The sequence below is a fragment of the Opisthorchis viverrini genome (assembly GCF_000715545.1).
Source record: "Opisthorchis viverrini unplaced genomic scaffold opera_v5_72, whole genome shotgun sequence".
NCBI classification, from domain to species: domain Eukaryota; kingdom Metazoa; phylum Platyhelminthes; class Trematoda; order Opisthorchiida; family Opisthorchiidae; genus Opisthorchis; species Opisthorchis viverrini.
In genome coordinates this window covers 1,103,255-1,119,237 of record NW_008751728.1, presented here as the reverse complement: position 1 = coordinate 1,119,237, position 15,983 = coordinate 1,103,255, and the positions used below count along the sequence as shown (strand labels likewise).

The window sequence follows — 15,983 nt, the reverse complement described above, 5'->3', positions numbered from 1 at the left end:
GGAAGATGCTGGACAACATAGGAAAACCGGGTGACTTGGGAAGTGATGCGTCGGGTAGCAAAAACGGCCTTCACCTGGTGAAACCATACCCTGGGGTTGCGTGGATTGTAGTCTGGTAAAAGTATGCTAATCGCATTCTCGATTAAATCCGCTGAATCAAAGTGTGCCTCCATAATAACCGGGCAAAGGAAACAAAATTACGACGACTTGAAAGGAAAAGCTCTCAAAGAAATATCTAGACATACTTGAACTCACCAAATTTGTGGTGGTCTGGCTACCGAGTAAGTTAGTTTACAAGGAGTGTGTGGCAAAGAGGTAAAAATAATTACGCTAGGTTGGGTATGCAAAAACAAAGGGATCAGATGGAACAGACTCCCTAACAATTGTTCTCTTTAAAATAGTTCATCGTTGGCCCAGGTCGACGAATAAAAAATAATCCAATTATGTTGGTCCAGAGGTCTTCTTGTGAACGGTTCCCACATATAATAGATTCCGAAGATGTTTGAGATGTTTTGGTACCACAGTTAGTACATGAGACTCGCGAATGACCGCTGCAAGCGCGAGTGAAATCAGAAGAGAGAGAATCGAAGCACGTGACCACGCATGTATTATGTGAAATTGTACAAGTGCGCGTTTTTCGCAGTTTTTCGTATTCAAACAAAAAACGATTATGCAATTGATGAAATACGTAGTATTATAATGGAAGTAAAAGGGTACAAAATGCCACAATAGCATAGCACTGCCATACCCAATATGCAGGCACTCTCGCAACTATTTTTTCAGAATCTCGACGCAACATCTTTTCCCACGGGAGCCTGTAGTTGCAACTAAGAGCGAATTTTTCACTTGGCCCCAGGTGCCTGTGGAACGAGTTCATTCTAACCCGATGAAAACTTCGTTCGGATTTAACCAAACTGGATTTCTGCTGTGATTTAGGTCTGCCTCATCCACAAGCTCATTTCTTCCCTACAACGGTGGTACTAGTGAGTCTACTTAATTCCGAGTTAAACCATATTTTCGAGGCAAAACTTGCCATTTGCTTCTACTTCAAATTATTCCATCTCCATTTTTGCTTGTTGTGACTGGCCATTTACTCAACCGCCCATGGCCAGCAACGGTCCTTACTTTTTGCTCATATCAGCCGGCTTCATCTTTGAACTAGTCGGACCTAGTTTTTTCGGTTATCATTATTGCGATGACTTTTCACGTAGTAAGCATGCCTCTTTGGTTGTACATTCCCCCCCGTTGTTGTTTCCCGCCGTTTTATGTTGTTACGACCCGATCATGCCTCAATCTGCATGTTCCCTACAAGTTAGGAAATAAAGCTTTTATTATTATCTTGTGTAAGAGTTGACAAATGTTCTCCACAGTGAGGACCAAGTCGGTTAAAAGCCATTCGTAGTGACGCCTTGACAAGTTGGGATGTGACTAGGACGCATGGGATGAATATAGACTTGCATAGTGTTCTCTGTAAACCTAAGATACCATTGTTGAGTCACTCCTGTGTTCCCCGTTACTGTATCTCATGGCGGATGGCTTGTTTCTGCGGTGATGTCTCATGTATTTGAAGAGTAGATTTCTGTTTTTTCCGGGCGATCTGGAGAATGGCGTTCATGATCTATTGGCAGATTTATGATTTAAGTGGTTCCGCACCTTACAAAATACCAGCTCATCTTCTGTTTCTGCAGCGGTCAACTTCTTCAAAGACGGTTGGGACCTTCTTTACAGCAGACGCCCGATACCTTTGGGTAGCTTGCAGCCCATACAACCACGTGCTGTTTTTAGGACGAACATCGCGTCAACCTCGTGAACTTTCTGGACAATGGTCCTGTGTACCTCTTCCACTGAAGCTGGTCCCAGTTTTGATTGATCAAGCAAGATGCATACTGTTCTCAGCTGCAAGTTAACAAGTGGTGCATGGCGGATAGATAGTATTTTGGCGCTAGTCCTGCATGCTGTTAGTCAAGGGTTAGGAACCCCTGTATACATATATTTTTCATTATGTATGTTCACTTCTGGGAGTAGTGGGTAGGTGCGTATGTTTGTTTGACTAAGTAGGCTTTGGTGCAATACAACACGGCTACGTACGTCGATATAAGGCATGGGCATCACAGAATCTTCAAGCTATGCCATTTGTGTTTTTTACGAATTTCTTTTTTAATTATTATACTAACAAAAGCCGTGGTGTGTACTTAAGTAACTTTTGGATCCATCTTAATCATCCGACATAACAAAGTAAATGAATCTGTTCATAAAAGATCGGCATGAAACTGCTGTTGGTACCCTTGTATGGCATATGAACCTAGCACAATGTACCTGAATACAATTATACATCAGACATTCGTATGATCACCCTTACTCTATGATTGTGAGGCTCGATATCTGGGATAAAAGAACTTTATTTGCCTTCACACGTGTGTCCAACAATGCTTCGGAAGCTATGGAGCGGTGACTGGGACGGTATTTGGCTTCAAATATGCTCTGCTAGATAAACATAAGAATACGAAAGATATGAAGACTTAAGTGAGTGGTGCGCACCCCATACTCATATGAGCATTTCATTTTGCTGGAAGAGCTTTTAATTGACATTTCCAGGCCGTCACCTTGGTACATCCCCACTTGGGACGTCCGATGCGCTCTCCAGACGGTTCTTGGAAGCGTTTCCAAACTGAACCCCCCACACTGAACATGGATGGCATGCTTTTAAACTATGTACAGCCAGCGGACACCGAGTTAAAAGACCGGGCAAGGGGTGATTCTTGACAGGGTTTCCAAACCATGGTCCAGTGGAAGTTGCTTTCTCGGTCGCCGTCTGCCCGAGCCTCACGCCATCCACCACAAGTAAATCTTACAGCTTGTACCCAAATAGCAAACGTCGGATGAGAGAGAATCTACCCAAGACGATTTGTGGGGCACTCGGCATCAAGGTTTAAGACGACTGGAAAAAATTGGAGCTGCCATTTTCCGCATGAGTGCAAAACACGTGGGGCTCCAAGGCTCATGTTCAAATTCCGGTTTAATAGCGGGCTGCATTGTAGGAGCTTCTGGGGACCAGAAGGCTCATGTTCAAATTCCGGTTTAATAGAGGCTGCATTGTAGGAGCTTCGTGGGGACCAGTGACAGTCCCTATAAATCATCGGGCAGAACGTAAAAGTCGGCTTGTGCAGTAATGCAAGTCGGCATTTTACATGGTGGTTTAGGGTAGGGACTTAGCTGGGAGAAACCTGGTATAAGGTGTTTTAAGTAAATCAAAGAGGTAGCGGTAAGGGGGTAGCTTTTTTTTAAATTGTTTCATTTTTCATTTTTCATTGTGGAAGTTTGATTTTACAACGGATTTTAGGAGTGCTTAAAATTTATTGCTTCACAACCAAGAACTACGGCAACCCGTTGCCTAAATGTATACTTGCGCAACTTTGTGGCCTCCTCATAAGGTAGCTTGCGTCTCTAGATAAGTTCGTTCAGCTCAAGCCACCAAAAGTTCCCTCTGTTTCAACGCTGCATCAATACCAATTGGCAACCCGTTCCGGATCAGTACGGTCAGGATTGACGGTGAAAACGGGTGTGAAACTAGGTGAAATTTAGGGATGTTGAGAAAACCATGCGTTTATCAAACCGGATGAATTCATCGAAGAACAGTAAAACAAGCTTGGGATCCGCTATGTGAAGCACTCATGTTTTTGTGGCAAAATTACGGGAAGAGTAAATTTCACTGCTTACCGAGGAAGGAGCACACATCAGGGATCCAGTTTCAAAGAAGCAAACTACAGTCGAACCCGCTTGTTTCTCCAAAGCTTTTGCGGATTCTGAGCGCTGTGTTTGAATCACATTGAGAAACAATCTAGCCTCAGGCACTTAACGGGCTAAGGTTTACAGCGGTCAAAGACCATCAGCTAGACCACAAGCTACACAAATTCGATTGGGCATAATTTTACTTCCACAAACTGGACACGATAATGAGGTAAAACAACCTCAGACAAATAACATAACTTTGAAAAAATGAACCAAACAAGGGACAACAAAAGCTCGGGAAACTATCAAGTTTTAAATTTTACGGTAATCTGTTCACGAATGCTGTGCGGAATAGGCGCCACAGGAACACCCATTGACGACCCGGCGCAGAGTCGACAACCAGACATAATATGTGTCCACAAAAATGATCTGATAGACGAATGGCGGAACGTAAACTGGTTTGTGAAGATACACTAGTAGTCTAATAGCGTCCTCAACAAGACACCTTTTTGATGAGAAAGTCTGGTGCGTTGCTCAAAGTGCTTCGTGATCCCAATCTGTGATCAATAATCGGATCATCCCAGTTATTGCTTGAAATATTGCGCAAGGGCGGTTGGGCAGTCAACGGATACTGATCAGGAAGCCCTATGGAGTTAGGACTGGGTCCCGCGAGCCATTGTTGCTGCGTTCTGTCGTCAACAAATTCATCCACGTTCTCGTCAGGTGGATAGAGACCAGGTGGTCTCATGAAACCATTGTCGACAGTGGGCTCTGGATAGCGATGGACTGGGTAGCTTGGCAGTGGCTGTCTTTGTTGTTGAGGGTGTTGTTGTTGGAAGATAAAACGTGAGTCACTGTCGTGGACAGCTGGTTCATTCAGATCGTTGGCGTCAACCACGCTGTCTACAAAGAAGAAACAGATGCGTCAAGATGAAGGAGGCGGTTACTTAACACAATAAAAGAGTTGTTTATTTCCGCACACTACGGTACGATGCGGGATCCAGCTCACGAAATGCAGAGGTTAACTGAAGGTGCTTGAGTTTTCTGATTAACCAGTGGAAACCTAGTAGCCTGTGATGAATTTACTGTTTGCTCATCTGTTTGCGGTTTGCTTGAAAATTGCTTTGTCAATTTTCGAGTAAACAACCTCAGTACGTGTTTAAATGGGCAGTTCATACATTCCTGTATGAATTTGTAAGATAATCATGGGTTATAAACGTATATAGCAATGGTTGGCCAAATAATATCACACTGATGGCGTCTAATCGACGGTTGCAGCAACGCTTACCAACCTGTCGTCAACGTAGGCGAGCCTACGAACAATGTTAAGATGCCTAGAACCAAGCGTTTTACAACGCTGATACCAACCGGAGTTTCTAATGACGGAAGTAAAAAATCGTTTAGCTGTAACACCCTCACGGTGCCTAGCTGCCTGGTCTAGTGACACAAAACATCCGGAAAATCGCCAGCAGAAATTACTGTCAGTAAGAGGCCGTCATTATCGTCATCATCGTCTGAGTTGAGCATAAGTGCTGTAAACTGACGTCCCGCTATCGTACGAATATGATTTATTTAGAGACCTTGTTATGAAATAGAACAGAAGTGGGGTACTCGTTGCTAGCCTATTACAAGCATCACAAGGTGCTACGTCTACACTCGGTTATCAGAAACTATAGAAACTAAAAAGAAGACCACCATTGACACCGATTTCCAAATAAGTCAGGCTACCGCTCGAGACCAGCACATGAGGGATCACTTTAATTCCGTCTTGGAAGGCGGATTGCACCAATCGCAAACCCCTTCACAACTTTCTGTCAGATCAAGGTTTAACCAACTCCATGCTTTTCCCAGCCCAAGGTAGGCAGAGAAATCAGCACGCTTCTGGTCAGATTGCGCCTCAGAACTTGCAGTACATGACCAAGCCACCAGAGCTTCTTTTTCTGGACATATTCTCCTATGTTACTCCTGACTCCACAATCGTACAAAAATTTCTCATTGTTGTTCATACCAGCCTAGAAGAGCCATAGTCCTGAGACAATGGTCTGTGAGCATGTTATATGTAAACTTTGCTTTCTTACGTCAAAATTCGTGTCTACTATTTATGTAAAATGTTCACAAGGTCAGGTGCATTTCCGACACCTTTCCCTGTCCCTTAATATTTCACTCTGGTTTCCTTCCGCATGGAATACCATACGATGAAATGGAGTATCCTGTAATGGAGGATAAGATCATACGATCATCAGTGAACACTATCTTGAGTGGCATGAAGGTATCCACCTGACTTATAGCGCACAGTTACATCATGCGTATGAACACAGCTGATATGCTAACGAAGTCAGCATATCAACGTCTGCCTCATGTGCAACTGGTAGGACTACATAGAACTAATTCTGTCTGACATAAACTTGTGGAATCTTTGGGACCGACAGCACATAAATGATTTAGACTTCGAGACTACGGAGGAACGATGAGGCGAATCTCGTGCCATGAACCGAACGGTCAGGCTTTCATGGGTAGTAATTCTGCTATTCAACTCGCATGTGCAAACTGTTGAGCCGTTGAGTAGCCTCTAAGTCAACTGAACCTTAGATGTGCTGAAAGACGTTGGGTAAAGTGATGAAGTCTGTTACAACAAAGTCAGTTACCTGGCGGAGGAAACCGTGGGTCACACTCAGTTTTAACTGGGATTGGGTGTGCAGAGTTCGTTTTGATAGAGCCACTTATATTTGTACAAATTCCTCAAAATTGAGTTGTGTAGTCTACATGAGCTCCGGAAGATGATGATGTAAAACACAAGAACTGCAAGTCTGTTGATTCTGAAGTACAGTCTGCCTCGGACTGTGCGAAATTACATGAGGCATGGATTTTTTCAAATACAGTCTTATGTTTGATCCTCCCAAACACATGACGCCTTGATACATGTTACGAGGGGTGATGTTCTTTATCAGATTTTAGTGAGGCTTTTCACAAAAGATACATTTTCTTAAAATTTTGAACTACATATTCTAGGTCATTGGGTGTGAATAAATTAGATATGCCTGAACAAATTGTTCTAACTACACTTTTAACTATGCACCGCACATAACAGAAGGTGCACATGACAGAAATGTGAGCGACCGGTTGATTCCAACACAAACCTGGTCTTGGCTTGATTTCTATTGCAGGAGCACTGGACGACGAATCGGATCCCACACCAAATTGTGGCCTGTCTGCAATGACCGGTGTTTTAATGAAGTTTGTGTAGGAAAGTCCTGGTTTTGGTGGAGGGAACTCAGGTGGTGGTAAACATGGTGCGTAAGCAAGGACAGAGCCAAAATTCGTCTTCTCTCCCGTAACACACCCGCTCAAATGGATCGGTGGGAGTTTGGTTGCTTCCTCCGCCATTCGACTTCGTAGGCTTGAGGTGGTGGTGGAGAAGCGGAAAGTGCGGGCAACTTCTTCATGCAGAGAACGCTGTAAGGCAAGCAACAAGGAAAAACAAAGCACTTGGCCAGAAAGTTCATTGTTTCGAAGAGGAAACGTTTGTGTACTTATTACTTCCGTTTGACCAATCTGGTATGCGGGTACCCTTTTAGGGCATTGAAGTCGAGTAGAGACTGTGGTTGTGAGTTAGCGAAAATGCGAAGCACAAATGACTGTGACGAGTTTGTAATGTAAACTCCAAAGTATTACATTTCCAAGCCTCCAGTATGTCTAGATTGACAAGTGTTTGGAAAGACTTATTCTTCAAGTGGGCACTTGAATTGTGAATTTGAACGGTATGCATTGCTTGATAAGCCCAACACAAATAGAGGCTAATTGGGCATACGGTCAGATGCAACTGCTACAAGGGATGCAGTTCTGGCTGTTATGGTAGTAATGCATGGTTTATTGACCTTCAAAATACATCAGCGTGAACTTAAGAGCACAGTGAAGTGGTGCCTGATTCACAGCTAAGGTTCCATTGGGGAGTACATTTTCCCCATTGGACCAAGTGAGCAGGTCACCAAATTAGCTAGGTTTTAAGGCAGACGGAAAACCAACCAGTAAGACCTTGTCACACTAGACTAGTGTTGTGTCAATTAACGGTCCTTGTCTGTCAGTGTGGTTGAATCTTGCATACGGAAAACCAACCAGTAAGACCTTGTCACACTAGACTAGTGTTGTGTCAATTAGCGGTCCTTGTCTGTCAGTGTGGTTGCCAAAATCTTGCATTGATGGGTCGGAGAAGTTTCAAATCAGTTCTGATCGGTTTTTGTTCCTTAATCTACTACTTGTCTGCTACTCTTTGAATTACTCGTCTGCCCATTCGAAGTCGGTATTCGCCAGTATTACCTCAACAATGTGTAGGCATGTAAGGGCCCTGTGCACAGAAGAAGCTGATCGGACAGCGGCCTAAATTGAAGTAAATAGAAAACTTCGGGGTAGTGGATATCCAGTAGCTTGATTAGGCGCCAATAGAGAAGGGTATTGGAACCGGTAGCAAAACTCAACAGGGAATGGATCGGGAATGCTGTTATTCCATATAAACCAGGGACATCGGAGGTCATTCGAAGGATTCTAAACACGGTTAACATGAGAGTAGCTTTCCAGATGGGTAACACTGCGCTCTGCATGTACAATTGAAGGATGGCCTCCCGGCAAACAGCCAGGGACTGTCTGCAAAATTAAGTGTAACGACTGCACCAAGATTTATATAGGACAGACGGCCAGGGAGCTACTCACCAGAATCGGGGAGCATAGTAGAAAAATGAACAGGCCACCAAGAAACGCAGATGAATGTCAAGTGTTACTGAAAGACCCGGCAATAGCGGAACACGCACTGGACACGGGACACAAAATAGATCTAGCAAATATTGAGGTTTGGAGGCGAGGACAAAAGTTCACCTCACAGAGACTGATAGCCGAGGCAGTAGATGCGGTAAATAAGCATCCCAGTATTAACAGAATAAAAGCCGTTGAACCGGCAAGCGTGTGGAAAACGGTCTTGGATCAGTCGAGCTAACACGTGTTGGTATGCGATTATCAGAAGGAGAAGTAGTCATGATTCGAATTCCACTTAACCACCTCCTCTCCCCGACCTAATTGTCGCAACACCCACAAGCTCACGAAGACCCACGAAAATCTGCCAGTGGCATCCGCGGTGAATCATCAGTTGGCGCACCCTCAAGTGGAAGAGTAGGGAACGAAAACCGATCAAAACTAATTTGAAAATCCTCCAACCCATCGATACAATTTTGGCAACCACACTAACCGATAAGAGCCGTTAATTGACACTCAACACCGATCTAGTGTCATAATCTGAAGAGGACTGACTTACTGATTGGTTCTCCGTCTGCCTTAAAACCTGACCGATTTGGTAACCTGCTCACTGGGCCTGATGAAGCTTCTGTCTCAAAATCGAAATGCTGTCCAATTAAAAATTGCTGACTATTTACCAGGATCTTCTGCAACTTCTTAAACTTTTTCCGATAGGTTGAATACATTTTCTCCAGTTAGCTTACATCAGAACTCACTTCGAATAATGTCACTTACTGAATTTAGACTCTACGATACTCAACCTATTCATGCGAAAACAGATTATGCCCGAGCTTACCTTACTGTGTGCCATCCTCTGATAAGCGTCGTATAGGAATTCAAACAGACTGACAATCAACGATGCTCCCATTCCGATCAGTAGCATCACAAAACAACCACCAACTTTTTCTACGCCTAGTGAAGTGGTATCTGATTTTTTCGTTTGTTTCGCATCACAAGACACGTTGATGTCCATCTCTTGCCACCAGCGGAATTTCAGTTTGTCAATGGTTTGACTGTGTTGCAGTTTGAGAATTGTCTCAGAGATTGGGTCCCGATATTTTGAACCTGTAAGGTTTTGAATGAGACGCAATTTTTTTATTAGCGCAATATTCTGAAAGTTATCGGGTATTAGAAGCGTTATTGAAGAATTCGAAGAAAATCCAGTTTAGCAAATGAGAATAAAAAGGACCTACTATGCTTATCTCTAAAGTGCGATCACATTGCCAACTGGGTAAGAGTATATTCAATATCTACCCAAAGTCGCGAGGTTCCGGCCGCTCAGGTACGCTTGTTCTCTTCAAAGAGATGATATAGGTTTCACTGTGTAACGGGGCACCATGTCAGGTGATTTTCAGTTGCAGTGAAACATCCATAAGTAGAACGAGATGGCGCCTTTCTGAGAGAATTTTTGAACACTTGCATACGGCGGATAACAGCTTGAAAACAATGACGTGTAATTGGCAGTTATTAGTCGTGCGACAGGGTTGGTTCCTTTTGACCCTTCAAGACCGTATTGCGAAACCAAAAATCGAATTTTCTAGTTTCTTTTGTAGTGCATCTTTAATCAGACCGTAATAGACAACACCATGTACAATCATTGATTCGGGCCACCGGTTTACTCTGGAAATGACCCCGCTCGGACTTTCATCATAAGATGTGTACTGTTCACTCTTTGTTTCTCTAGCTTTTACCTACAAATGTAGCGACCGATGAAAGTAACCTGAGATATTAATATCCTGAAATCTGCCTAAACTTAAAGGATACTCTGCAGCGTCAAGATCTGGTTCAAAGAGCGAGGAAATGTGGAAAGTTGAGCAATTTTAACCAGCGAATCAATAAGTATTTGAAGAAAATAGATAGGCTAATGCCAAAAAACGGCATTTTGCTATATATAGATGGATGCATTCAACTAGCATTTGATGTACTCTGAAGCACAGGAATAGGGATAGGCGAAAGAGTGCCCAGTAATGAGTTCGGTTATTCAGCAATAAAAAATGTACCAAGGGTACGTTGGTTCCAGTTCCCACAGTTATGTTTACCGGAAATTAGGAAAGCAAAAGGCAGACACGCACTTGAAGCAATGATTTAGCCGGTAAATTGGTGCTGAATCGTTCCCGTTTCCTAACAAAGGACGAAGCCAGAGAGCTGTACATCGAAAGAACATTCCAGATCGTTGGCTGTGAGTGAATCGAGTCTCCGGGTCCACGTACGGCGAGGCGGCAGATGTCTGTCTGGCTGATTTTATCAACCAGGACTCCCATACTTCATATAATCCACCTTTCAATCGCTTCCATGCAACACACATTTGAGCAAAAGAGTTCTGCTAGTCAAACGGTGCTGCAGCACGCAAAGCACATGAAGTAACCAATGTCACCCATAAAGAATGACTGGTTCTTCCATCGCCCCAAACTTCCTTCCTCCGAAAACCAATGAGAGTAACTTAGAATTGTTAATCAGGTGTTCCAGGAGATGTTTTGAAGAAACTGCCTTTCAAGAATTAGGTTGTATTACATCATCTATGCATAGAGGGAACGTTTGGGAGCGGAATTTGATGCAACAGTTTCAACAGTTCATCAAACCCCATGCCGTATTTTCTTTCCGAATAAACTCAAAACAAGCAGTCGGAAGGATCTTTGATTTGACAGGAAAACTGGTACAAAATTAATGTCTTTTTGAGGACTTCTTTTGTATTTTCTCTCGTGTTTCACATGCGGTCGGACTGTCATCCATATTGTTTCAACACCCAGAACTGAATTATCTGCATGCATGCAACCAAGTCAATATGAGCTTATTCTGGTTAACACTTATTGTTTCGATCAGATAATCAATATAGTTTCCTCATCAAATCTGAATAGACAGAATTACAACAGCGCGTTTTAACACAAATCTATGCCGGTTAATTCTGCCTGGTCAGTGTGACACAGCGAGATATAGAGCAAACTAAACTGACTCTAAAAGCTAACCCGGAATACGTGGATGCTCATATTAAACTACTGAGATGGTAAGAGAGAAAACGCCACAGTAAATCGTGACACAGCGAGATATAGAGCAAACTAAACTGACTCTAAAAGCTAACCCGGAATACGTGGATGCTCATATTAAACTACTGAAATGGTAAGAGAGAAAACGCCGACAGTAAATCATCCGAGGGCTCTGATATTCATTTCTCATTACGCTATTAGAGCTAGTCTTTTGGCTCTTGACAATAAAAATGTTTAGGAACCAGAAAATCAGTATCTCAACCATATTCCACTTACAAATTTCCAAGGGAATTGTCGGAAAACTGAGCATGAGCCGACTGTTTTAAAAGCGCATCAGTAATGTCCATTCAAAAAATATCAGAGCTGTTTTGAAGCGTTAAGCACAGATTTAATCGTGATAGAAAAAACAAGGCACTGAATTATACGACGGTTCCTGGAGGCAGCCCATTTAATTGATCTAATAAAACTGACAGGTTGATGCTTTATATGTAACGAAAATTAGAAAAGCTGTTCATGTATCGAACAGAATAGGGAGGTTGGAAACAATATGTATGCAGCAAATTCATCCGGTTCATTCGACAGAAAAATGATGAACAGGGAGCGCTAATTTAAAGACATGAGCTGCTATTACTAGTCAAACGGAAGTCAGGTGATTAAGCAGCTCAACGGTTGTGAAAAGCTTGAAAACCGCACAGGTGGGCGGTAAATCTCCCACTCACTGAGTTGCGTATCATTGAAGTAAAAAATGTTGAGTGATCGTGAGAGATCGATCTTTTTGCTTTATTATGTGAGACATCTTCGCACCCAAGTCGTGAATCCACAAGAATGTACGGAGTGCGCTTTCCCTAAGTTCGTTGTCGTAGTCGAGCCTAGGAGCCAGTCCAAGAACTATAAACTTCACAATAAATGGTGGCACGTGCATGGTCACCATCAAATGCAAATGCACTCAGATTAAAGGTAGCCATTGCACCTAATATCAGAAGCCAAATCCCGATGAGTTCTTATACTAAGTGACCCTGGCAGACAAGCGAACCACCGTGTCGGGTTATGAAAATGCTCGCCTCTACGAGACGAACATAGGACGGTGTCCGTCATGCAGGAGTTGGGCTGCGGATGTACTCAGGTTCTGGCAAACCATTCAATCGTCCTTAGGCTAAATTGATGGTTTCCCACTCCTGCCCTCCGGGCACATTCACGAACTACACGGAATAACGATGGAGCTTCTTGAGGCAACACGAAAATCGCGAAATGGATCATCACGAGACTGCAAGCGCACGTGTAAGACTAAATCTTGAACAAAGTCTTGACAACACAAACAACAAGCTTCAGGAAGAAAATACAAAGTTTAAACGGAGCAGCATTCTCTGGGGACACTTTAAGAATCCGGCTATCGATGTTATGTATACGGAAAAAGTACAGTACATGACTGTGTGCAGCGAAGTTTGCATATGGTAAAAGCGAGTTGTATCACGACAATAGATTTATACCTAACAATTTCTGGCCTAATAATTTTCCATGTTCCTGTGTAAAACTTCAGAAACGGCCGGCTAGCTCATAAAGACTGTCAGCAATAGACAATTCGACTCCTAAGCATATTCGAACATTCTGACTAAATCACCACTCGTGGAATTCTCACAAATCCTTAAAATTCATTAGGGCTGGAGAATATGGAAAGTGGCTCCGTTATTGCAAACAATATCGTTAACTGTTGACTTATGTTGAGCCTCGTCTGATCAAACCCTGTCACATTCATTTAGATAGACCCAAACAGTGATTTAATTCTCAGAATTTACCACACCCCTTTTGTCATAGCAATATTCTCCATCTTTTCGATTTCAAATTCATCGAAATTCCTGATAATCCACAGCATTTTTCGTTTCTACTAGTGATGGAAAATAAACTGGGCGTTGTGTACCCCACGGTTCACAATTTAACAAAACTGAAAATTTCTTCTATAGCAGTTTTCAAACCATGGGTTAACTGTTTTTAAGTTGATTGGCAACAATTCCAAGAACTAGTACGGCCAACCCGTTCATCGTGAACACGTCCTCTGAGAAAATTAGTGTTTTGATCGTTTGCGCAATGGGCCGCAACCACTTCGTGTAGGTTTCATGAACCCGCATTCGATTTGGTTTACGCGCCGCATCGTTTCAGCGTCTTAGTTTTTGAAAACAATGGGGAGATGCCCGAATAAACTGGAAGAAAAAAACCTTTTTGGACAATATTCATGGCCCCAGTACAAACAGTTTACAGACCAGATTGTTTCACTCTTCATTCTCACCTTCTGGTAACCCGATTCCGTATCCTTTAGAGTCCAGAAGTCCACCGACTTGCATCAGTTCACAGTCTCGTTTCGTGTAGTATTCATTCATGGTCGATTCCAAGATGTAAGCGTACTCTTCACGTTTGACTCGACGAATAGCTTCTTCCGTGCTATTCATCATCACACCTTTCTGTGAACTCATGAACTGCCACATGCGTTTGTATGTGGGAAATTTCGTTTGCTAGAATCGAAACAAGGCAAGTCTAGGAGTAAGGTAAGATGTCGATGCGAGACCAGTTGCTGCACGCATCTATTGCCGACAGTTTCGGATGATGAGCTTACTTTGAAAAATGTTTAAGAACAACTTTTGAAACCTGGTCGACGATTCACTTGCCAGTCGTTTTTCGTTATATTGAAGACCGACGAGCGTGTGCTGTCCGACTTTTTATGATCCTCTCTATGTGGAACCAGACAAAGTACGAGGGATGGCTGGCTTATTGAAAGTAAGCTGACTTGTTAGCCTGGCTTACAATTACGCTGCAGACGTACTTTGGATTTTTAAGGATGGTTTCGCATGAAAATGAGCACTCCAGAGTGATAGGAATATCATCTGAGCAGTCGTTTTGTTTCAGTGGTACGCTGATAACACTTTGATCCGATCAATTCGTTGTACTAACAGAAGGCGTAAACCACGTCGTAGTAACATTCAAAGGAGGACTAGGAGTGAATCGGGTTGTGGTCGCTGATTGAATGTGTTATCGACTTTACTGCTAGTTTCTTCCTTACTCTACCCATAAACAGTCAACTCTGTCAGTTTATCTAAATCGAAAAAGTTGAGGAATTCACAATTTGGAATACTGATGGGCAGAAAATAGTCAAACCAACTAAGCAACTGGATAAACAAATTCCAGGGGAATAGTAGCAAGAAGAAACTGAAGATTGTCACCAGATACATTGCAATAGTAATGTTCGCAACTTACAATCCGTTGCCCGCCGGTCAAACCTAGAATCTTTCACTATATTTGGTCTCTATGTAGCAGCCACTATAAATAGGCTGAGTGATTTTCTTGCTCTCTCATTCATTTTCGGAACTTCGAGAAATGACAGTTTAGTTTTCATTCTCCTCTTTTCCGTTAGTCGTTACTAAAACCATCATCTATCTGCCTGACTACGAAGCCACTATTTTTGACAATGAAAACGAGCTGAACGACTAGACCGTATTTCATATAAGCTGAGCAGGGACTTCAAGTTGCTACTCAGTGGTCACCAGCGAAACCCGCGTTCACTGTACACTGCACTGAAAGGAGTTCCTACGGAACTCCGGCTTAAGCAACAACATGCATCTATTGGATGGGCTGGATGACAGTCACTTTTGCGGTAAAGGAGTAGCCAGGCCTAGTTGTAAAATTCACTGATGGGCTGTTTTCAAGTGATTGCCGACTCCACTGTAAACGATGTATCCAGCAAAGTATTTTTCAATGAACTAACTTGCGTAAAGTAGAATTGTTTGAATATGTACGGAGAAAATAGGGATTTTGGTTCTCCATCGGGTAGATCTGAAATGAGTTGCACCTGTCAGTCCCAATGCCTAGAAGAACCCCTTGGGGTTACGGGGAAGTCTAGTTTATGCTCACATAATTTACCTGCCGCTTGTAGCAACCGCTACAGGTAAGCATGTGGAAACTGAACTGTATGCCTTACCTTGAAGTGATATTTTTGTTGCTCACCCTGAGTGTGCCGCTTGCATTTATTCTTACAAAGACCTCTGGAGAATCAAGAGGCTTGGATTTCGCTTGAAAATTATTTCTGACATCTGCGCATATAAAATGTAAACATTTTCTGACGTAATCTGGGTACTTTAGTAAAAATCCCCTTCATTCACTAGTTTCAGCCGAATAGTGTTCATACGATTCTCTAAGAACTCTGAACGGGACCTCTTCTGCTCGCTGTCTCCAAAGGACCCAATTTGGTGGTACGCGAGCTAAAAATGTCCGAACATGTCAGCGTCAACTTAGATGCCAGGTTTGCAACAAGTTAGAGTGTTTACATTCATTTTCATTACATGTCTAATAAAAATAATCGACAGTGTGGTAAAATTTCACGTTTTCTCGAGTGGCTGGAGCTCAAATGAATAGGCGGCATACTCATCTACGATGTTCAGGTCTTACACGATAAGATCCCACAATCTATACGCGTTCCAGACAAAGTTCTCGCTAGTATATATATATATA

The 15,983-nt window shown here is 42.8% G+C and overlaps 1 protein-coding gene across 1 annotated transcript in view; it reads right to left on the bottom strand.

Moving 5' to 3' along the window:
* Positions 1-3,917: 3,917 nt before the first annotated feature.
* The window catches only part of T265_04393 (hypothetical protein), a gene marked incomplete at both ends in the record, with an annotated part of 77,070 nt that continues 65,004 nt past the window's right edge, over positions 3,918-15,983 (bottom strand). The window contains 4 exons of the mRNA XM_009169132.1: positions 3,918-4,632; positions 6,867-7,182; positions 9,305-9,573; positions 13,771-13,993. Coding sequence (XP_009167396.1) covers positions 4,223-4,632; positions 6,867-7,182; positions 9,305-9,573; positions 13,771-13,993 — 1,218 coding nt within the window. The remainder of the gene's footprint in view (positions 4,633-6,866; positions 7,183-9,304; positions 9,574-13,770; positions 13,994-15,983) is intronic.